This window comes from Chiroxiphia lanceolata, chromosome 5 (assembly GCF_009829145.1).
Source record: "Chiroxiphia lanceolata isolate bChiLan1 chromosome 5, bChiLan1.pri, whole genome shotgun sequence".
NCBI classification, from domain to species: Eukaryota; Metazoa; Chordata; class Aves; order Passeriformes; family Pipridae; genus Chiroxiphia; species Chiroxiphia lanceolata.
The window spans coordinates 27,297,175-27,316,602 of record NC_045641.1 but is presented as its reverse complement, the minus strand read 5'-3'; the positions used below and the strand labels follow the sequence as shown (position 1 = coordinate 27,316,602).

At 41.5% G+C, this 19,428-nt stretch overlaps 2 protein-coding genes across 6 annotated transcripts in view; one reads left to right on the top strand and one right to left on the bottom strand.

Annotated features, from left to right (window-relative positions):
• DOCK4 (dedicator of cytokinesis 4) overlaps positions 1-14,020 on the bottom strand; it is a 242,770-nt gene extending 228,750 nt beyond the window's left edge. For all 5 annotated transcript variants that reach the window (XR_004357092.1, XM_032687917.1, XM_032687919.1 and 2 more), the window contains exon 1: positions 13,697-14,020. Coding sequence is in view for 4 of the 5 variants with exons in the window: in XM_032687917.1 (XP_032543808.1) it covers positions 13,697-13,733 (37 nt within the window). In the remaining variant the exon portion in view is untranslated. The remainder of the gene's footprint in view (positions 1-13,696) is intronic.
• Positions 14,021-14,102: 82 nt separating this feature from the next.
• The window catches only part of ZNF277 (zinc finger protein 277), a 51,874-nt gene continuing 46,548 nt past the window's right edge, over positions 14,103-19,428 (top strand). The window contains 1 exon segment of the mRNA XM_032689224.1: positions 14,103-14,151. Coding sequence (XP_032545115.1) covers positions 14,112-14,151 — 40 coding nt within the window. The 5' untranslated portion in view covers positions 14,103-14,111.

Here is a 19,428-nt window from a genome sequence, read left to right as displayed (position 1 = left end):
CAGCATGGGGTCCCTCCCATGGGAGACAGTTCTTCACAGACTTCTCCAACGTGAGTCCATCCCATGGGCAACAGTTCTCCATGAGCTGCTGCAATGTGGGTCACTCTTCCACAGGGTGCAGTCCTTCAGGCACAGGCTACTCCAACATGGGTCCCCCACAGGGCCACAAGTCCTACCAGGAAAACCTGCTCCAGCATGTGTTCTTCTTTCCATGGGTCCACAGGTCCTGCCAGGAGCCTGCTCCAACACGAGTTTCCCACAGGTTCACAGCCCTCTCTCAGGCATCCATGTGCTCCAGCATGGGCCCATCCCTGTGCTGCAGGTAAATCTCCACACCCCTGTGATCCTACATGGGCTGCAAGGGCACAGCTGCTCCACCATGGTCTTCACCACAGGCTGCAAGGGAACCTCAGCTCTGGCACCTGGAGCACCCTCCTTCTCTGCTGACCTTGGTGCCTGTAGAGTTGCTCCTCTCACATATTGTCACTCTACTCTTCTCTGGCTGCAATTACATCTGCGCAATAACCTTTTCTTTTTCCTTCTTAAATATGTTATCACAGAGGCACTACTATCATTCCCGACTGATTTCAGCTTGGCCAGCAGCGGGTCCATCCTGGAGCCAGCTGGAAATGGCTCTGCAGGACATGGGGGGAGCTTCTGGTAGCTTCTCACAAAAGTCACCCCTGTAACCCCCCCACTACCAAAACCTGGCCACACAAACCTGAAATACAGGGACACACAAATTCACAAACTTGTGTGAAAACTGGTTGAAAACATACTTAGTAATTGCAGCATCACAAGCAAGGCAACTGCCAACTTGAGGAAATTTGGGAAAAAATACATGCACAGATTATGTATTGCATTCCAGTTCCTATTCTCATACATTTCTGTACATCGAGCACACCCACCACACACTCCCAGGGAGTGTTTTAGATTTAAAAAATGCTCTGAACACAGTAACAGTTCATAATTTAGAAGTCAGTCTAATTTAGAAGGGGAGAAGACACCCAAGAAAATGCCTCCAATATGACATTATTTATGTGATGCTCTATCTTTATAGTTATCATATCAGAGAAGTAGTAAGGATGCTGTTTCACATTTAACAGATATTAAGAAGTCTGGTATCTCCACAGATCACAAGCAAATCAAACAATTCCTCCTGTGCTGAAGGTGCATGTTATGTACCCAAAATTTATTTTGGTACAAAGCAAACAATGCATGATTAACAAAAGAGTACTTTCTGTAAGTTTGAATTGAAGTTTTCAGACCTAAAAAATTGACAGACAGAAGTGAGATAAAGGAGCTGGGTGATGAGGGACAAGAGCCAGAAGAGAACATGACTGTGGCAGTGCAGAATGCCCACACATTCCACTGATGTCTTCCAGAAGAGCTGGAAGCCATCCACAGACACATCCACAACAAAGAAGAAATGGGACAAGACTAGTAGAGATAGTTGGAAGGCAAAACTGTCAAGGTTTTTTCCTCAGATTTATCCCCAGAACTATCCTGTCTGAAGAGGCAATGGCAATGTTTAAGAGTCATCATTTTATTAGAAGCAACAGTTCTCATTAATCCGAGGGTATTCAGGTTCTCATATCAACTACATTATTATATGTCATCATTGTCAAATATGTATTTTGATTATATCAGGGAGAAGTGGGTTTTTTTTCTTTCCTATATTAAGATATTGAAAAGACAAAGTTTACTTGTTTAAGTTCTGGATGTAGCACTATAACACAGACCTCTCATAAGGATGTTTGAGGTATGGCATCTGTGCCCATTTTATTTTGTTATTTACATATCACTAGATTCCTGCTCTACATTTACCAACTCTTGGTTCTATCACTGTTCTACTTTTTTTCCCAAAAGTTTTGCTCCATGGCAAAATTTGACAAATTTTACATCCACAGAACTGAAATTACACCTTTAAAGTTTTTAGTTTCTAGTTTTGTGACACTATTTTAGCAGCCTGCTAAGAGTTGACAAAAATCAACCCCAACTTAATGTCCAAAAATATGTGCTTGGGCTGTTCTGCTTTTTGCATATGAAGACAAAAGTTTGACATTGCAAGGACAGGTAATTGTTTACTAAGTAGCCTCTGGAATAGCAAAGCACTTACTCCTACTTGCTAGTGCTATTTAGATACAATTATAATTTGAGCACTTTCTCTAGTGTGGCAATAACCTAGAATTTGTAAGAGTTTTGTAATTTAAAACTAACAGTGGTTTAAGAAAACAGAACACACATGAATCCAGACCAAACAGCTGGATAAGAAGATATACAATTAAACTATCTATTTTAGTTTGTTATTTGTTCCTGCCCCGTGAAAACAGTCATTCTTGACAGGCCAACTAAATTTCTCATCAGGCTGTAGCTTTCTATTACACCTCATCTAAGGTGCCTACAGGCACAGCAGAGCCCTGGAGTCCTGCCATGTTCTGTACTCCCAGCTGCACTCTCCCTCACCTCCCCCATGCTGGTACATGTACTTTGGCAGACAACCCAAACCCAGCTAGAGGTGCTGATCCAGTAGAAATCCCTCCCTGCCAAAAAAGTGATTAGTTAACAGCCATATCAGCTCTTCTCAACTGTTCATCACAGAAGCTGTTACAAGGGAGTAGAGGGAAGCACACGGCTAGAGCTGGGCAAGCACCAGAGCGGGCCTGGCCCGAACGAACATGGTCATGCTGGTCCCAGACAATTATACTCTGCTCACCCAAGTTTTCCCACACACATATACTGAAGACAATATGCTATTCTGAGTTTCCTGGATTCCTTTAACATATGGTACTGTAGCTGTGCATATTCCTATCCTACACAAAACCCCATAAAACCTGCTATTTGTAGCCTGCAGAGTGCTTTTGAGATTTTGCATAAGGCGTGTAAACACATAAACAGCATTTTACAGAGGTCATTGAAAAGCCAAACTTACGGCAGTTCTGCAAACAATAAATCCATTTCATATACTAACCAAAAGATCTTAAATTGCCAGTTTAAGAGTCCATTCAACACCAATCAGCTAAATAAGCTTATTCCAGACTTTGCTTTTATAAAAGCAGGCACCTCCCCATCAGTCCTGTCCCTTTCTACATGGTTATTATTTTGCTGAGGAATTCAAAAAGAGGCAAAGCACCCTGATAAAGACCTCAGATCTCTACCAGCTGTAAAACCACATTTACATCTCAATTATGATGCTGTTAACGGGCTGCTCGAAAAGAGATCCAGAAGCAATATTTATCAATATAAATCCAAACATATCCTTGTAAGAATCATGATGAAAACCAGTGCAATTTCTGCAATATCACAGCTGCACTTTTCCTATTTACTAGGTTACATTTTTCAGATTAGATTGGGAAAAGAGGGAACCACATAATTTGTGGTTGCTTAATAGACACCTAACCTCTGCACTTTATCTCAGTCATCTTTAAAACTGGTTTTATTTAATATGCCTATTAAACATAAATTTTTAGAGGCATTGTTATTCAAGCCCCAGCCTATTTGGTAGAATGGAGTCTTTGCAGAAATGAAAAAAAGAAACACTTTCCTTTCCATGTAAATACATAAAAGCCAAAGATTTGCAGTCTTAAAGGCTTCCTTGGGAATTTTCTGAATGGAAACAAGCAAGACCACACTTGAGCTTAGACACAAAAGCAACTGATGCAGTTCAACACTGAACAACAGACAGGTAGCAACAGCAAGACTGACACCACTCATCCTTCATGCCATCAGGAAGCCAAGGCTTTTCATCAAGGGAACAAGTTTTAAATATTACTTCTTAAAGCACATTGTAATTGCTCAGGTTGAGATAAAGCTACTATTCATATATTAAAAAAAAAATAAATTGTATTTTCCAGAAGCAACCACTGACGGCAGCTTAAAAGAAATAACGCTGTGGATCACTATTGAATAAGTGATTTCCATATCACCCTGTCTGTGAAACCGGAGATTCCATTATGTCAGATTCCTCTGAATATTGCTTACCATATTTACATCTCCAAACACTATCTCCAAAGAAGATTAAACTGTAAAACCAACAGCTGTCTCACATACAAGAACACCACACACTTTCCTGGAAAAACACATGTTATTCTGATATTTTACTTATTTCAGCATCTTACTATGCTTTTTCAATTAATCAGTGGAAAGAAAATGTTTAAAGTCTTAGGATAATTAAATCATTGTAAAAAGTATAACTTGTCTGTTGTGTTTTCCACATACAAATCTTCAGTCTTCTAATCCAATTTGCAAAAAGAAAGAACAAAAACACTTTTTAAGTGATTAAATTTAGCTTTCCAGTAATGGAAGCAACTAGAGAATCTGAACCTTGAGATGCTTGCTATTATCACTGACATATTTTACCAAGACTAATATAATGGCAAAATATGCGCAGGTAGATATCTCTATCCTTACTTTACCTACTTAACCTGGCAAGCAATAGGAATAATCCCATTTGTTCAACACAGCTGAGCACTTAGAACTACATCTGGTCCAATCAAAAAAAGCTGTTCGGTCTTGTTATTCCAAATGGAAAAGAAGATATCATGAACTAATATCATTTTGGCTTGAATTATAATTAGTTAGTCTTTTTTCTTTTCTGCTAGGGGTGGGTGGAAGAAGAGAGGTAATGAACCCTGTACAGAACTAACACGTGCTCTCTTACACTGAAACAGAAGAACAGGGATCTTCTGTTTTCCACCTTAGGATTTCCTCTTTTTTTGTCCTGTTTTACAGACGGGGGAAAAAAAAGGAAGGAAGCTGGGGGTAGGGGGAGAATGCAGATGAATAGGGAAGAGACAGATAAGTGAAGAATGTTTAAGAAATTTCCACTATTAACCATGAATAACAGAGTAGCTCTGCCAACTGTTGTCCATGAAATTGCTTCAAAAATATGTGCTCAGATTTCTTCTTTATCATAAGTAAGAGTGGAAACAATCTTAACACCAGAAGGAGCACTTCTAAATCCCATGCAAAGACAAACTGTGTATCAAGCTCTGCATCCTCTCTGTACAAACAAGCCTAGTACAAATGTGAAGACAAGAACCATGCAGTCTAGAAAAAGAGGCATATTCCTTCAAGGTACAAAATATTACCCAACTTTATTTCTTATCAAAACTACCACTATCACTTACAAAAAAAAAAAAAAAAATATTTACAACCTGTGGCCATCTCTCTACCACTTAGTTTCAGGCAGTGTACCTCACAGTTGTACCTAAGGATGGAGTGTTCCTTGTAGTTGTACCTATGGGTTCAGTAGTTCATAATGTTACCTCGACGACATTTAAGTTACCAAACGCTCTATTTTTCTCCAAAAGATAAAACAGTATACTTAAAACCCAATAGCCATTTTTATACAAGGCTCTTCCTTAGAAAAAAAAATGTTCTTTATTTTATGGGCAACATTATCTACGGAAGCATGAATGCTTCTTCATATAAATACAACTATTGCAGACCTTTATAGTCTATAACATATCTCCTGCTTGATTAAGGATCAAGCTGTTACCCACTGCTGTTTCTAGAATACAATAATGAAATAATACAAATTCTGCAGTCACCTTGCATTTAGCTCAACAAAATGAAGCATCAGAAGTACTGGTGTGTCCTGTCCCAACTCACCCAACTTCTCATATGTATTTACCTCACTACACTATGCTGGAGAAAAGTTAAAATAAGGTTTTATGGCATAATCATTTCCTTTCTGCACTGTAATCTGTAATTTCAAAGAGTTTCAAAAATATAAAACATTGTCCCATTATGTGGTAAATGATTTAGGATAGTAAAAGAAAATGCCTTGTTCTAAAAGTAAATAAACAGAATTCTGTAATTTCAATTACAGAAAAGCCCCTATTGTGCAGTTAGTGCTCACCTCTTATCCATAGCATATATAGATTTCCACTCATTATAACAATGATTCATGAAAATGTACCAGTACACACCTTTTTAGTTAAGAACTCATTTTTCATTTCTAAATAAAACTCAGAAATCCTAAGTTCAGTGCAAACAATTATCAAGAAATCCCAAGCAATGGATTTCAGAAGGGCACTGAATTTCTTCTCTGCCGCAGAAAGAATTGAACAAGCACACCATTTAGCTACCAACTGTGTAAGACCAGCCACCCCCTACTTCCAGAACCCTGAAAGGACAAAAACACACACTTGAAATCCAGTAACATAGAAAGCAAAACTGAAACAAATTTAAGTTATTCCTCAAAGACCTTATTGTGATTTGTGTTTTTCTACATACAAACTATCAAAACAAAACTCTGTGTACTAGAGACCTGAGTAAACAGACTTTGCTCACTTTCAGTGTTAACTTCAGCTGTTACTATTTAAAGTAGACAAATAACTGCATACAAATCTGAAAAACTAAATTTATTTGGCTCCTTAACTGAAGGAAGATGAAGGGTGCAGTCAATATCAGCAAGGATTTTTTTCCTTATATTAGCTCCAGATCACACAAGCACTTTTTTTTTTTTGCTTCATCCCACAATAAGACTGTTGTGTTTTTAATACTGCAAAACTGATTAGATTTTATCCTATTTTCTTACTCAAAACAACAAAAACCAGCAAGCACAATGTGTGACAGATTGCAAAGTCCAAACTTCTTTCTTTGTCCCTATAGCACAGGTGACTTTCAGAGCTGCACTGTTTGCAGCTCTCCTATTCACCTCTGAGCATCTGGAACTGTGATCAGCATTATTTTATAACTAAACATTTCAGGTGTCCAAAAATGCAAAGTTGACAAATTATCATATCATCTTTAAACTACATAACTGGGAACATAAATTCTGAGTAACTAGAAGCATGCATTATGAAGAGAAACTGCAAGTAGCTATCACTTCAGTCTCTTGTCATTGTAAAGATCTGAAAAATACATTCCTTTAAACATGCAAACTAATGGCAAATCATTGTGGCATCCAACCATCTTTGGTTGCTGATCATGCGCTGTTTTTCTTAACAAGCTCTGCTTCTGCTGGCAAGTACAGTTTCTAAACTGCATCTCTCAAAGCTGTCAGACAAGGTGTTTCCAACAGGCGTATGTGAGAAAGGAAATTTGGGAGTCAGCGTGGCTGACAAACAGGAATAAATAATATCGAAGAGAGGTGCCATTCACTAAGGTCACACAAGCAGAAATCTTCAGCTGACAAATACAGGATGGGAGAACGACTGTCTAGACAACCGTATCCTAGAAAATGATCTGAAGGATTGATTAGCAGTTCCCAACTTAGCACAAGTCAATGCAATGCTATTGCAAAAGGAACAAACATCACACGAAGAATGTCAAGTAGACAAGACACATTGCACATGGTAAGATTCCCCTGCTTTACCTGACAAAGCTTTCCTGTCCAGTTTTGAACACAGACCAACTGATCAAAAACAAGAACATATCATCTACAAGGAAAGGATGAAATAACTGGAGCTATTTCATACAAGGAAAAGGAGACAGTCTTGGCAAGTCTTAATATACACATAATTATACGTGCAAGAGGAAAACTACTCCAGTCCTAAACACTTACTAGTAGTGAGATTGCTAAGCAGTGACTACAGAAGTTGCAGATATTCTGTTATCAGCATTTTAAAAAACATGTTGGCAAATATCCTTCTGAAGTAAGAGCTAAAGTTGACTTGGCCTTGAGAAACCAGTACAGATTAAATCTCTCAAAACCCTTTCTAAACATTTTTCTATATTTCTACTGATCATCTTCAGGAAAAAAAAAATCAACCCTTGATATTATATAATGTTAGAGACATTTTAGACACATTAAATGCATGTGACTAATAAATAACCTGGAGGGTGATGTTCCTTTTTAGTCACCTGCCTTCCAAATCACTGGGAAGGGGACAATAGTCACCTCAAAGGCATTCTGTCCAGCTCCTCACAAACAGACAGATAGCAAGAAAATTAAGAGAAGCAAAACAAAAGGTTACTCAATGATCTATATAGCTACATGCAAAAAAAAAAAATCTCACAGTAACAAAAGAAATTCCAGACTGAGAATGAAGCAAAACCTTCCCATTTCAACCCTTCTGTGCAGAACCATAAAGACAGGCTTGAAGGGACTTTGAGGGGTTATCTAGTTTGTTCCTCTATACCCTCAAAGAACCAACTAGAAATCCAGTAGCAGGGAAAAAAAACAAAAACAAAAAACCACACAACATCCACGCACAACACTCAAAGTCTCTCAAAACTGAAGAAATGAAGTAACACATCTCCCAGGGGTGTGAACTTTGTGCTGAAAGTGCCTTGTCTCAGTTGCTGAATACATTCAACTGTCACAAATGATCCAAGCAGTCAAAATGCTCTCCTCCAGATCTTCCCAGATCCCAAGACTCAAATTACAGAGAACTTTATAGACCAAAACCTACACAGTGAATTACACTCAGAAATGAACTGGAAACTATGGAACATCATAGACAACATTGAACCAGCCTGTAAACATGAAACTATATTTTATTCTGTAGTTTCCTTTCTGGGGTGCAGGTTAGGGAAGCAAAGAGATGAGTCAATGGCAGACACTCTTGCAGCAGTGTAAAAAGTTGCTGACATCTGCATGGTAGGAGTCAAATTACTAATTATAGCTTCCTTGACAGAGAAGTTAGTGACTCCGTCACATGCTGCCTGAGCTCCCAGAAGCAACCACAGATTACATTAGCCTATGTTAGATAACAAAAAAACGTGTTCTCACCGCAGAAAGGAAGAATGCTTTCTCACCTTCACACCTTATGTCATTTAATTCAGCATTGCTCCATCACCTTTTGGATAAATCCAGTCCAGCTAGTAGCCTCACAAACCAATACTGAGAATGGTGGTAAAAAACCCTCAATACAGTGTAAGAGAAAGAAAAACAGTGTCATCAGTACACTGCTAACCATGAAATAACATCAGCCTTCAAAATCTTCCCCAGGTAGGTAGTGAATGGGGAAAATGAGAACTCTGAAGGGCATTGTATAAGGTGTTAATGAGCCAGGCAACTCTGAGCTGTCCTTAGGAGATGAAGACATTCAAAATATCACATCTGTATTGAAAACTTAAGATTTTTGGAGGCAGTTGTTTAAAAAACACTTTAAAATCTTGATTTAGTCTTCTTTTAAGAAAATTTCACCATTTTAACAACACTTGTTTAGCTTAAGACTAGTCTTACAACCAAAAATTACTTAAAAATCTCAAACTTAATATTCTGTTCTCCAACAGAAGACAGTCAGTGGTTTTTTTTGTCCAAAAGCTGTGAGTTGAGAATTCCATTTTTGAAAGATATTGAAACTTACTGCTTATATAAAAGACTAGAAAAATATCATCTTTAATTGACTGACATCCTAAACCGATATAAAAGCCTCCATGACAAACACATCATGTGTCAAAAATGCTCCTATAGAAAGTGTGTGGGTCTTTGCTACCTCAGATAGCTAAAACTCAGGGAGTATTTCATAACATGAGAATGGACTCCCATTGCCCCAGTGAGGCAAAGGGAACACTGGTATACTGCCAACCTCACTCTCGTGCCCCATGGTACTTCACCTTCACCTGCTTCCAGGTGACCAGCCCCACAAACAGTTACAAGATATAAACAGAAAGCAAACATTACCCTCCAACTGTCCTTTATCCAAAGGAATGCACAAATACCTTATGTTTTGTCTTGTCTCACCTCTAAACAGTTATTTAGATAGCTTGACAGAAGTTCTGGTATAGCTCATTAGGTATTGACATTTAGTCTAAGACAAAAATACAAAGTGAATTCCACATAGAAATGTGCAGCAAGATTAATGTAGGAGAATAGAGGAAATAAGGCTTGATTGAAGGCTTCATTTTTACTGTTTGGAGAGGCACACAAGAAAGGCTGACAAAGTGTTTGTGTTAAACAAAACACATTATATTAGAAGTCTAGCGTGTTATTGACAGAGAGATACTGTTGAGCTAAACAAACCAAGTTCATTTACAGTAAAATTAGTTTGCAATGAAAAAAAGTATTGCAGCATGAAGATAAGGATATGTTAGCTCTCTTTCAACAGAACTGCTAGAAAGACTAGTCTGGCTGCAACTCAGAACAGGACACAACCCCCAATTGATTTGGCTTCTGTCTATGTGCAAGTCAATACTGCTCTTGTGATCAACTAATACACCCTCGTCTTTTTCTTCCTATAAACCTCAGCTTACAGCACAAATTCATTTGATCCTCACATTTCTCCATCCATAAACTAGGAGACAGCCAAACTTCATGCCCCCCTTAAGCACATTTATGTGTGTTAACCACACTAAAAATATCAAGCACTATTTAAACTTGTCTGAGTTAAACCAGTGTATTTTGCTGTACAGAATGACTTCAGCATCTGGAATACCATTCCGCTTATCAATTAGATGATGCATTCAGCAACTGCTTTTTAATTCATCTCCTTAATTTATCTTTGCACCCTAATCCAAAAAATGCCTTCCAGATAAATGCTTTGTGCTCAGGAAAAAAGGGTGAATCACCCACATTCCAGAAAACATAACTGCATCCATACAGATTCAGGTAAATCAAAGAAATCAGATTATATGGTAGTATGAAGAACTGGTGAGACAAAAAGAAAAAGAGATTGCCTGAATATAGAGTCAAAGCAGTATTATGTAGTCCTGTGATTTATTTATTACAGTTAAAAGTTACCACTCTGCATCAACCAGTAATAGTCACTTCTACACTTATCAGTTTGCTGCCTGCAGAGCATCCCAAGCTATCCAGTCTTAAATGACTCATTTTGGAGTTTTTTTCCAACCTGAATGAATCTGTGATTCTCTTAGGTTCTTAATCACATAGATCAGCATACAGCATTTATGTAAGTCAACTCCATTTGACATCTACCAGATTTAAATACCATTAACAGCAAAAAATAATCTTACCTCTCCTACCCTTTCATCAGCATACTTCATGCTAAGTACTCCACCTAACTGACCATTGGATCCTTTACGCAATGCCATCACTAGTTTGACACAACAGCTGAAGGTATGATTCAAAACGTGGAATTTCAAAGTGAAATACAGAAGTTTAACCTTCTGTTCTGAAAATACAAATATCAAAACCCAGACAAAGCAAACTTTCTCAGAACCAAAAATATTCCAGTGCTTATTTCACCTTTAGCATCCTGAGGGATAATACAACATAACTGACAAAAGCTATAGCCTTAGAAACAAAAACACGTAACTGTACTACATAACACATACAAAAGGTGTCACATGTAAGTGTAATAATGTTCTCCTTATAGCAGCATGAATGTCTACCATGAAATGAACTAGCAGTGTGTCTGCCCACTAGTAAATGACCTCAGAGTTAAGCAACCTGCTCAGTAAAAATCAGATATTACCAGTGACTAGCAGGCAGAAGTTTAAAAATTTGAAGAAGACAAGATTGTAACTCATTATCCCTCGAAGTGGCACAGACCGACTGATTTCAAGTCAGCAACAGCCACCTGGTTACCAGTAACCCTTCAGTGTAACCAGGTGGCTGTTGACTGGTTATTCATCCACTTTGGCATGTCACAGGAGAAATGTGTGGTACACAGCATGTGTTGAAAAATTCAGACTAAAAATGCAGATGAGGTCTGATTTTGATGCAAGCCCTGAGCTCTTTATACAAAGGATATGTATGCTCAGTACAACTAATCGGGACTCTCAAAGGGGTTTTCTAATGCAACCATTTTACACATCAGTATTAAAACAGTTGTTTAGAAACATAATAATCCTATCAGTAAAAAAGAATATCCATAAGCTGGTCTGTGGTGCAAAATGCAAGTTTGATTTATAAGAGTCACTTCACATAAAGTTTAAATAGTTATATAGCAAGATACAACCTTTTCTCCTGCCTCCCTGATCACTGCTATACAGTACAATAGCTTATACGGTAATTGGGTGTGAAGATTTTGCAGACAGCACTCATCATGCAGGTGAGTGAGCATAAAAACACAGCATAAAAAAGCTGTCCAAGAAAAAAATTAAATTACTTGAGGTTAGTATTTCAATATTTTGCAGTGACCATATGAACTAAAATATCAGTCCCATCCTAGGAGTACAGAGGACCCAAACTGAATAGAGGCTTTTTGTTACCATCTTGAATAGCCTTTGGAAGCCAAATCATAGAAAACCATGGAATGAATTTAAATAAGAATAAGCATATTTTTTGTGACTATATTATATTTACACAAAGAGGATCTTTGTGGTGGACTACATTTTCTGCTTGAGCCAAAGGAACCTCACTATTGAGAAATTGCAACTGTATCTCTTTATCAGGAGCAAGATTTCAATGACACCAGCCCTGGTAAGATAAGGCAGAGCTGGAGAGTGATTCACCTGTAATTACCTGAAAACAGTTACTAAACATAGAAAAGCTTCTTTAGGGGACATCACTTAATTATTTAGCAAGGAGGAAGTAGTTATTCAAATAGGGGGAACAGGTTTTGGCTCCTTGTTTTCAGTATTAGGAAAGATGCTCCATACTGATTTTTAGCTAATAAATCAAGGGGGGAAATGCTTCAGTTGTGAAATAGCACACTATGCTCAAAAATAAAAATGAACAACAAATAGATGGAGAGGAGGGCTGCAGCTTGAAATACTTGACTGCTAAGATCCAGCATGCCATTCTCAGGGAGTCCCGGAGTGTTTTTTAAGCCTCTTGCCCATCCCCGTAAAGAAAGGCGGGTGGTAGGACTAATCAATATCTTGCAACCTATCTGTGACCTGGCAAATAAAGAATTCAAGAAAATAAGGATCATCATAAATCGATGATCCCTATAATTTAGCGTTCGGAAGACAGCAACATCTGGGCTCAGCTCCAGATGGGACGAAGCGGCCCCGCGCTGAAGGCTGGACGCAGCGCTGCTACACACACACACGCATACACACACACAAAGGAGGGCTCCGCGCTCCTCCCGCTTTTCTCCAATATGAACAACTCCGCGGTCAAACGCGACGTAAACACACGGAGAACTGCCTACTAGGCTGGCAGGTCTGTACAACAGTTCAGCTGCACCCGTGTCAGAAGGGGCTATTGTCCGGGACGAGCCGCCAGCGCTCATCGGGTGTTGCCGGCTTTAATAGGAGGTGCCAAGAAAAATAAAATCACCGCAAGTCTCTCCGATCACTTCTCAAGGCAAACCCGCGGGCTTCAGAGCCCTGCACCGGGCAGAGGGGAACAACCAGGCGAGGAAGCGCGACTCCCATAAGCGACACTTTGTCTGGTTTCCACTGAAGCAGCGACAAAACCCCCGACGCGCGAACAATGCCCGCGGCCCCGCTCCTGTTCCTCCCCGGGCCGCCACCGGACACCGTCTCCAGTCGGGTCGCCGCTCCCAGCGATATGTTTTAAGGCTGCTTTGTTTCCTGTGGAACGCCAGCCTTTCCACCCAGCACCAGCGGAGACAGCCGAGCGCCCGCCTCGGAGACGAGGAACCGGCCCCTGCCCCATCCCCTGGCAGCAGCGGGAGACGCCGGAGCCGCGACTCGGGCATTGGCCGTCCTTTGTTGCGCCCCCGGGGAAGGGGCCGCTCCCCCCGCCCAGCGACGGGACCTCCGACCCCCATCGCAGCCACTCACAGGCACGGGGCGCTGCCCTCGCTCCCGCGGGGGACGGCAGCAGCCCCCCGCGGGGCGAGCCCGCTCCGCCTGGGATGCGCTCCCCGCCGGCAGCGCTGCTCCTCGCCCCCGCGCTGCCCCGCTCGCCCTCTCTCTCACTCACCCACGCCGTACTTCTCGTGCTCCGTGGGTATCCACATGCTCGCGGCGTGCGAGCGACCGTCCCCCCGCCAGCTCCTTCGTTGGGAGCGGCGGTGGCCGGCAAGCGCGTCCGCTGCCCGGATGCTCCCGCCGCGCTCAGCCGCGGCTACCCGGCCCCAGCGGCGAAAGCATTGTTCGGGCGGAGGGACTGACTGAGGCGCGCTCGCCGCCAGCCACTTATATTCCCCGTCCCGCTGCACGCCGGGGAACGTAGTGCCTCGGCACGGCCGCGCCCCTCGCAGCCCGCGGCCGAAGGAGAGACTACGAGCCCCGTCTGGCCCCGCGCTCCCCGGCGGGGCGGAGCGGGGCGGAGCGGGGCGGAGCGCGGCTCCCGGGGCCGCCTCGCGCCAGGACGGGCGGGCCGGCGCGGCGGCGGAATGGCAGCGTGCCGGGGGGGTGCGGGGCCGGCGCGGGGAGGTGAGTGCGCTGCGGGAGGCGTGGGGCGGCCCGCTCCGCTCCCCCGACCTCTCCGCGGCTCCGCGGTCCCGGCTCGGACGGTGGGAGGGGGCTGACGCCGCGCGCCCGGGGATGGGGAGCGGCGGACACGTGTGGGGCAACTGGGAGCGCCGGGGCCCGGCGCGGTGCGGGCTCGCCTGGTCGCCCGTCGGAGCGAGATTCCGGGGTGCGCCCGCTGGTTACAGGGACGTGACTCCTTCTTCTGGTCCTGCTGGTGCCAGTCCTTCCCGTAGCACAGCCCCGCGTTTGGCACGCGGCGCTGTGGGGACAAGGAGAGTTTCCAACAGCGATTCGAGCTGGAGATGGAGTTGGTGCCGGCAGCGTGCCAGGGCGGTGGGACGTGGAGCTGATGCTCTGGGGGGCTTTTTGACTTCTCACATAAATCCTTTTGTCAGCACAAACATACACAGAGATAAAGCAAAGCAGGTGGTGCACAGCGAGGAGCACAAATGGACTGTGGGGGATGGCTGCAGGGATAAGCCAGGCATCGTAAGCAGCAAGAACAGCAGGGTTTGCATCCCAGTTGAGAAGCCTGTATGTCTGTGGCCTTCTAGAAGCAGCTTAGCTAGAGCTTATAATACCGAAATTGCAACAAATCCTCAGGCTGAACTGGTCCTTGTGAGAGAAACCTGGGTGTTACGAGGCAGGAGGAAGACCCTGGGTTACATCTTCTGGTCCTGTGGGAAGGCACAGGCAGAAAAAAGGGGGAAAACTCCAGTGATAGGATGCTGCTCTGCAGGCCTTACCAGGTACAAGTTGTCTCTAAGATGACTATGTCTGATTTTTAAAAAGTGTTCTCCAATCAAATCGTGACTCTGAAGTGGTAGATAGAGATCTTATGGAATGATTCGGTTTGATCTGAACGAAAAAATAGAGTTTAATGTTTTTATATTTAAGAGAAGAAAATGGCTTGATTTTTTTTCAGGTTGGCTTTTAACCCCTACTGTCAAGTTATGTTGCATTTTTAAGTCACTAATAGTGTGAAGGACACAACAAAAAGAAGTCATGTGCAAGCAGGCAGTTTCAAACCTTTAGTGTGCATTTATTCCATGCTTGGCTCTTCTAGTTGTCAAACTTTGATAATTAGTGGTCTTTTAAGTTACATTTGTGTTGTTTCTCTAGCATCTACCCTTCTTCTGTACGTGAAAGTAGTATCTCTATATTTATGCTAATAGCTAAAGCAGTAGTCTTACTTTATTTCTGTGTTGCAGTGATTTGGCATGAGCCTCTCGTACCATGAAAAGCCAGACCCTTCTAGAGCCCTTCTAGACTGGTGTAATTGCACCCCGAGGCAAAGCTATGCTGTTTTAACTGTTGAAAAGGACATGAGCTTTTGTCTGTGCAAGTCTTCTGTGTGAAACGGTGTATAGGTCTGTGGACTACTAGAGGTGATGAGATTATCCTGAGGTTTTTCCAGGTAACTCTTGTAAAGATATTGCTACCAGTCCAAAAAAAAGTTTGTTCCATGGGAATTCATACGCCTATGCTGTTTTCCTGTTACTGAGCACAAACACTTATTGAAGGGATTAGTGAACTTTCAGTGGTTTTGCTCCGCAGCTCACTTTACATCCCGTGACAAATTGTTGGAGTCTCTAGGTGATGAAATGACTTAAAGTCACTATTGAAAATCAAAATAATAGATGCCAGGCTAAATTAACTTTCAAATCAGCCTATAAACTTCCATTTACATCCAGGCTCTCCCTGTCTCCGTAAGACAGATCTGCCAACATGCTGGCTGGGAGTCATAAAATTCTACCCCAGCCTTGTAACTGCTGTCTGTCATGTTAACCATGACAGACTTCGGCATAAACAGTCTTCCCTTGGACAAAGACAAGACTACGCAATAGCTGAAATAGCCTTTTCAGAATTATTGATTTGGAGCAGAGCCTCTTCGGGTCAACAGATCTCAGAGTATAAATCACATTATCTGTGGGCAAAGAAGTACCTTACCCATAATATTTATCATTTCCCTGCTCTGAACAAAATCCTTATTCATTCAGAGGTTTCAGTTCCACAAAGCTGTTCCTTCTGGCAGCATCTTGTACTTCTAGGTACACCTGAAAGGGTGGAGGCAGAATATAGGAAAATTAAATAACATATTTTTTCCTGTCTTGCTGTTACCTATTCACAGGAAAGCCTGTGCTTTTATATTCTAATCCAGGACTGTGTGGCTTTCTAGTTAGTACCCTCCAGCAGCCTTCACGAAGTGGCTTTTAATAAACATATCACTGTCCACAGTACAATTTGTTCAGACTACGTTAATTATGCTACATATCAACACTTCCTACAGCATCTGCCAATGGATTTTAAAATTAGTTTTTTTCTGGAATTGTGTCTTTGATTGTTTCATCATCAGTCTGACAGTTAGAGTTTTCTACTCAAGATCTTTATGTGCTTTTGAATGCATGCTACTGGGGTGTACCATGCCAGAGCACGGCATGTTATTCTTATTCCTGCCATGTCTTGTGTCCCATTTTTAAGAATATTTTATTTACTGTGGAAAACTAAAGTTTGGTTGGTCTTGTACATGTCTACCTTTTTTCATTACTACCTAGAGGATACTTTAGTGAGAATTGTTTCGTTCTTGATAGTATAACCACCACTTCTTTTGCTCAACTCTGAAGTTCTGTTAAGGATACTATGAGAGTTTTTTTCACATATCCCACAGTCATAGATCCCTCAAATACTAGCAGAATCTCCTAGTTCATTAGCTGGACTTCCTTGCTGGGCATCAACTCTGTCCTTGGGTAGACCCCAGGCCCCTTGCCTATCCCCTGACTCAGACCTTGCATCTTTATAGATACAGGTCTCCTTCTACTCACTGGCTACTCCAGTATGTACCTTGCTAGCAAATTACACATGTGCACACATGCATACAGCATTAAGTTCACTAGGAAAACAATAGATACACCATGATTCCTCCAGTTGCTAGTTCCTGGACCTGCAGGCCTTGGGAGTTGCAGTATTTTTGCAGTTGCTGGCACTTAGACCTTGCAGCAGTATCACACACAGGATAGAGGGTGAATTATACAAAAAAGTAGTTAAGAAAAGGATTTAGTAAGAAGGAAATGATGTGATCCAAGTGCAGGGTCTGATCAGAGAAGCATACCCACCAGCAGTCTGTTTAAATGCAACTTACCCATTTTTGATTCCCCCCACTCCCTGCCTCCATTATCTGATGTTTGTTTCCCCCCATCCTTCCCTTTCTCTGCCTTTGTCCCCTCTTCTAAATTTCCTATAAATGATACAAAATCCCACAAATGCCTTTTGATATCCCATCCACAAACACCCTCAGAAATACCATTATACATATGATAATCACACATTTCCCCTTTCTTATCTATGACAAAATTCATATTGAACCTGTTCAAGGCTGTGTGTAGTTCCTTTAATGGCATCAGTTCCTGTAGTGACCAAAGACAACTTATTCTCCCTGTTATCACCTGCTCATTAATGTTTATTTTTGTGTAATCTACCACTTTCCTTGGGTTTTGTTGTTTATTTTATACTGAATAGTCTTTAACCAAATAAAGTAGTGAACCAGCTGCCTTCCCATCCCACCCTTCCTTATAGTACTCCTCCTACTCAGATCAGCCTGAGTGCATTACCTGCTTCCTCTCCAAGTAACCACAGCAGGCATGGTTATGAACGGAGAGCTGCTGGCTGCTCATTGAAAACCCCAGCAAGGTGATACAGCAGCCATTGCCCCCAGCATACAGCTGCCTCTTCTCATCTGTTTGTTCACATGAGTTCCTCAGATGTTAGTTCTGCCTGTTTCTGTTTCATGGTTTTAGAGGCTGGTATTCTGCTTAATACCTTCCTTAACCCCCCCACCAGTTCCAAATGATCACACACATAGTTGCATCCTCAGTTGTTACCCCACAGGGCACTTTCAAGCATCTAGAGTACCACTGGTGATCTGTTTCTCAGGTTAAATCTGTGTGCAATAGAGGATTTCAAGACCTGAAGCTTCTACTATACCACAGATTTTGGAGAGAGAGAGAGAGGGAGAAGAGATTCCTTTTACCAGTAGGCATTGTAAGCTCTGTAGAGGGTCTTGGTTTGATGCAGATTAGTCTTTGTGAATTGAACAATTAGCAATTACACCTGGAGGACAGGTTCACTAATTAATTCTGGAAGTGCAATGCAATTTATTTTAATATGATTACAAGAATGGATCTCCTAAAGTAGTATTATTTTAAAATGTTTTAAGAGCTTTTGTTGTGATTTTTAATTAAAAATGCAATCTCAGCTTTTACCTGATAAGCAAATGTGTCTTGCAGAGGACTGGAAATTACTAAGTTATTGTCAGTAAAATCACCTTTTATGTGCTTCTCTGTTTGAAAAGTAAAAGGGCAAAATCCTTTCATGTAATTGTTGCAATAATATTTTAGTGTTTTTAGCCTTAACATCACATTTCTTTAAAAACTGATGGGACAATATACAAGTGAAACTAAATATTTCATTAAATAACTAAATATTTCATTAATCCATAGTAATGGATTAATAAAGTAAGTGAGGGATTGTATTGCTTGGTAATACAGATCTGAGCTGCCTGTGATCCTGCCATAATTTTACAAATAATTTTGTTGCAAATATGCACTGTATTTTATCTGAAGACAAAGGGATGTCCCCGCACCTCGGCATGAATACATAACTCCTGTTAGCACAAGGCATAGGATATGTTGTGTTCTCCAAAAGTATGCAATAAAAACTTGCTATTTGGTTTTCTCTGAATTCGGAAAACTTTCATAGCTTGAAAGCAAAGATGGATGGCCTTTATCTTGGTATTTCATTCCAGTAGTTTAGGCCAATTCTTGCCTGCTTAGTAGCAGTTAAAGGCTTTGATACATGAATGAACTACCAAGTGTCTACCAAGTATCAGCTGCTCTATATACTAACAGAAACTCATTTAGAAGTAAGATGCTTCAGACTACTTCCTGAACACGTACACAGCTTAAACATGATAACTCGTTCACGTGTTAAAGACTTTGTTTGAAGCCTCTGCTCAGGCCTTCTGTTAGCTGCGGTGGAGCAACAGTGAGTGGTGGTTCATCAGTCCTCAGACTGATGAAGATCTTTAAACTGTTTCTGTATTGGCAAATACCTGATTCTTACCCAAAAAGGCTTTCTCATTGCTGGAACAAATAGTAGATGTGGACATGCTTTATTTAGATGTAGAGGTGTGGACTAGGGGGGTGTTGTAAGTTTTTTGAATGTTCTGAGTGTAACACACAT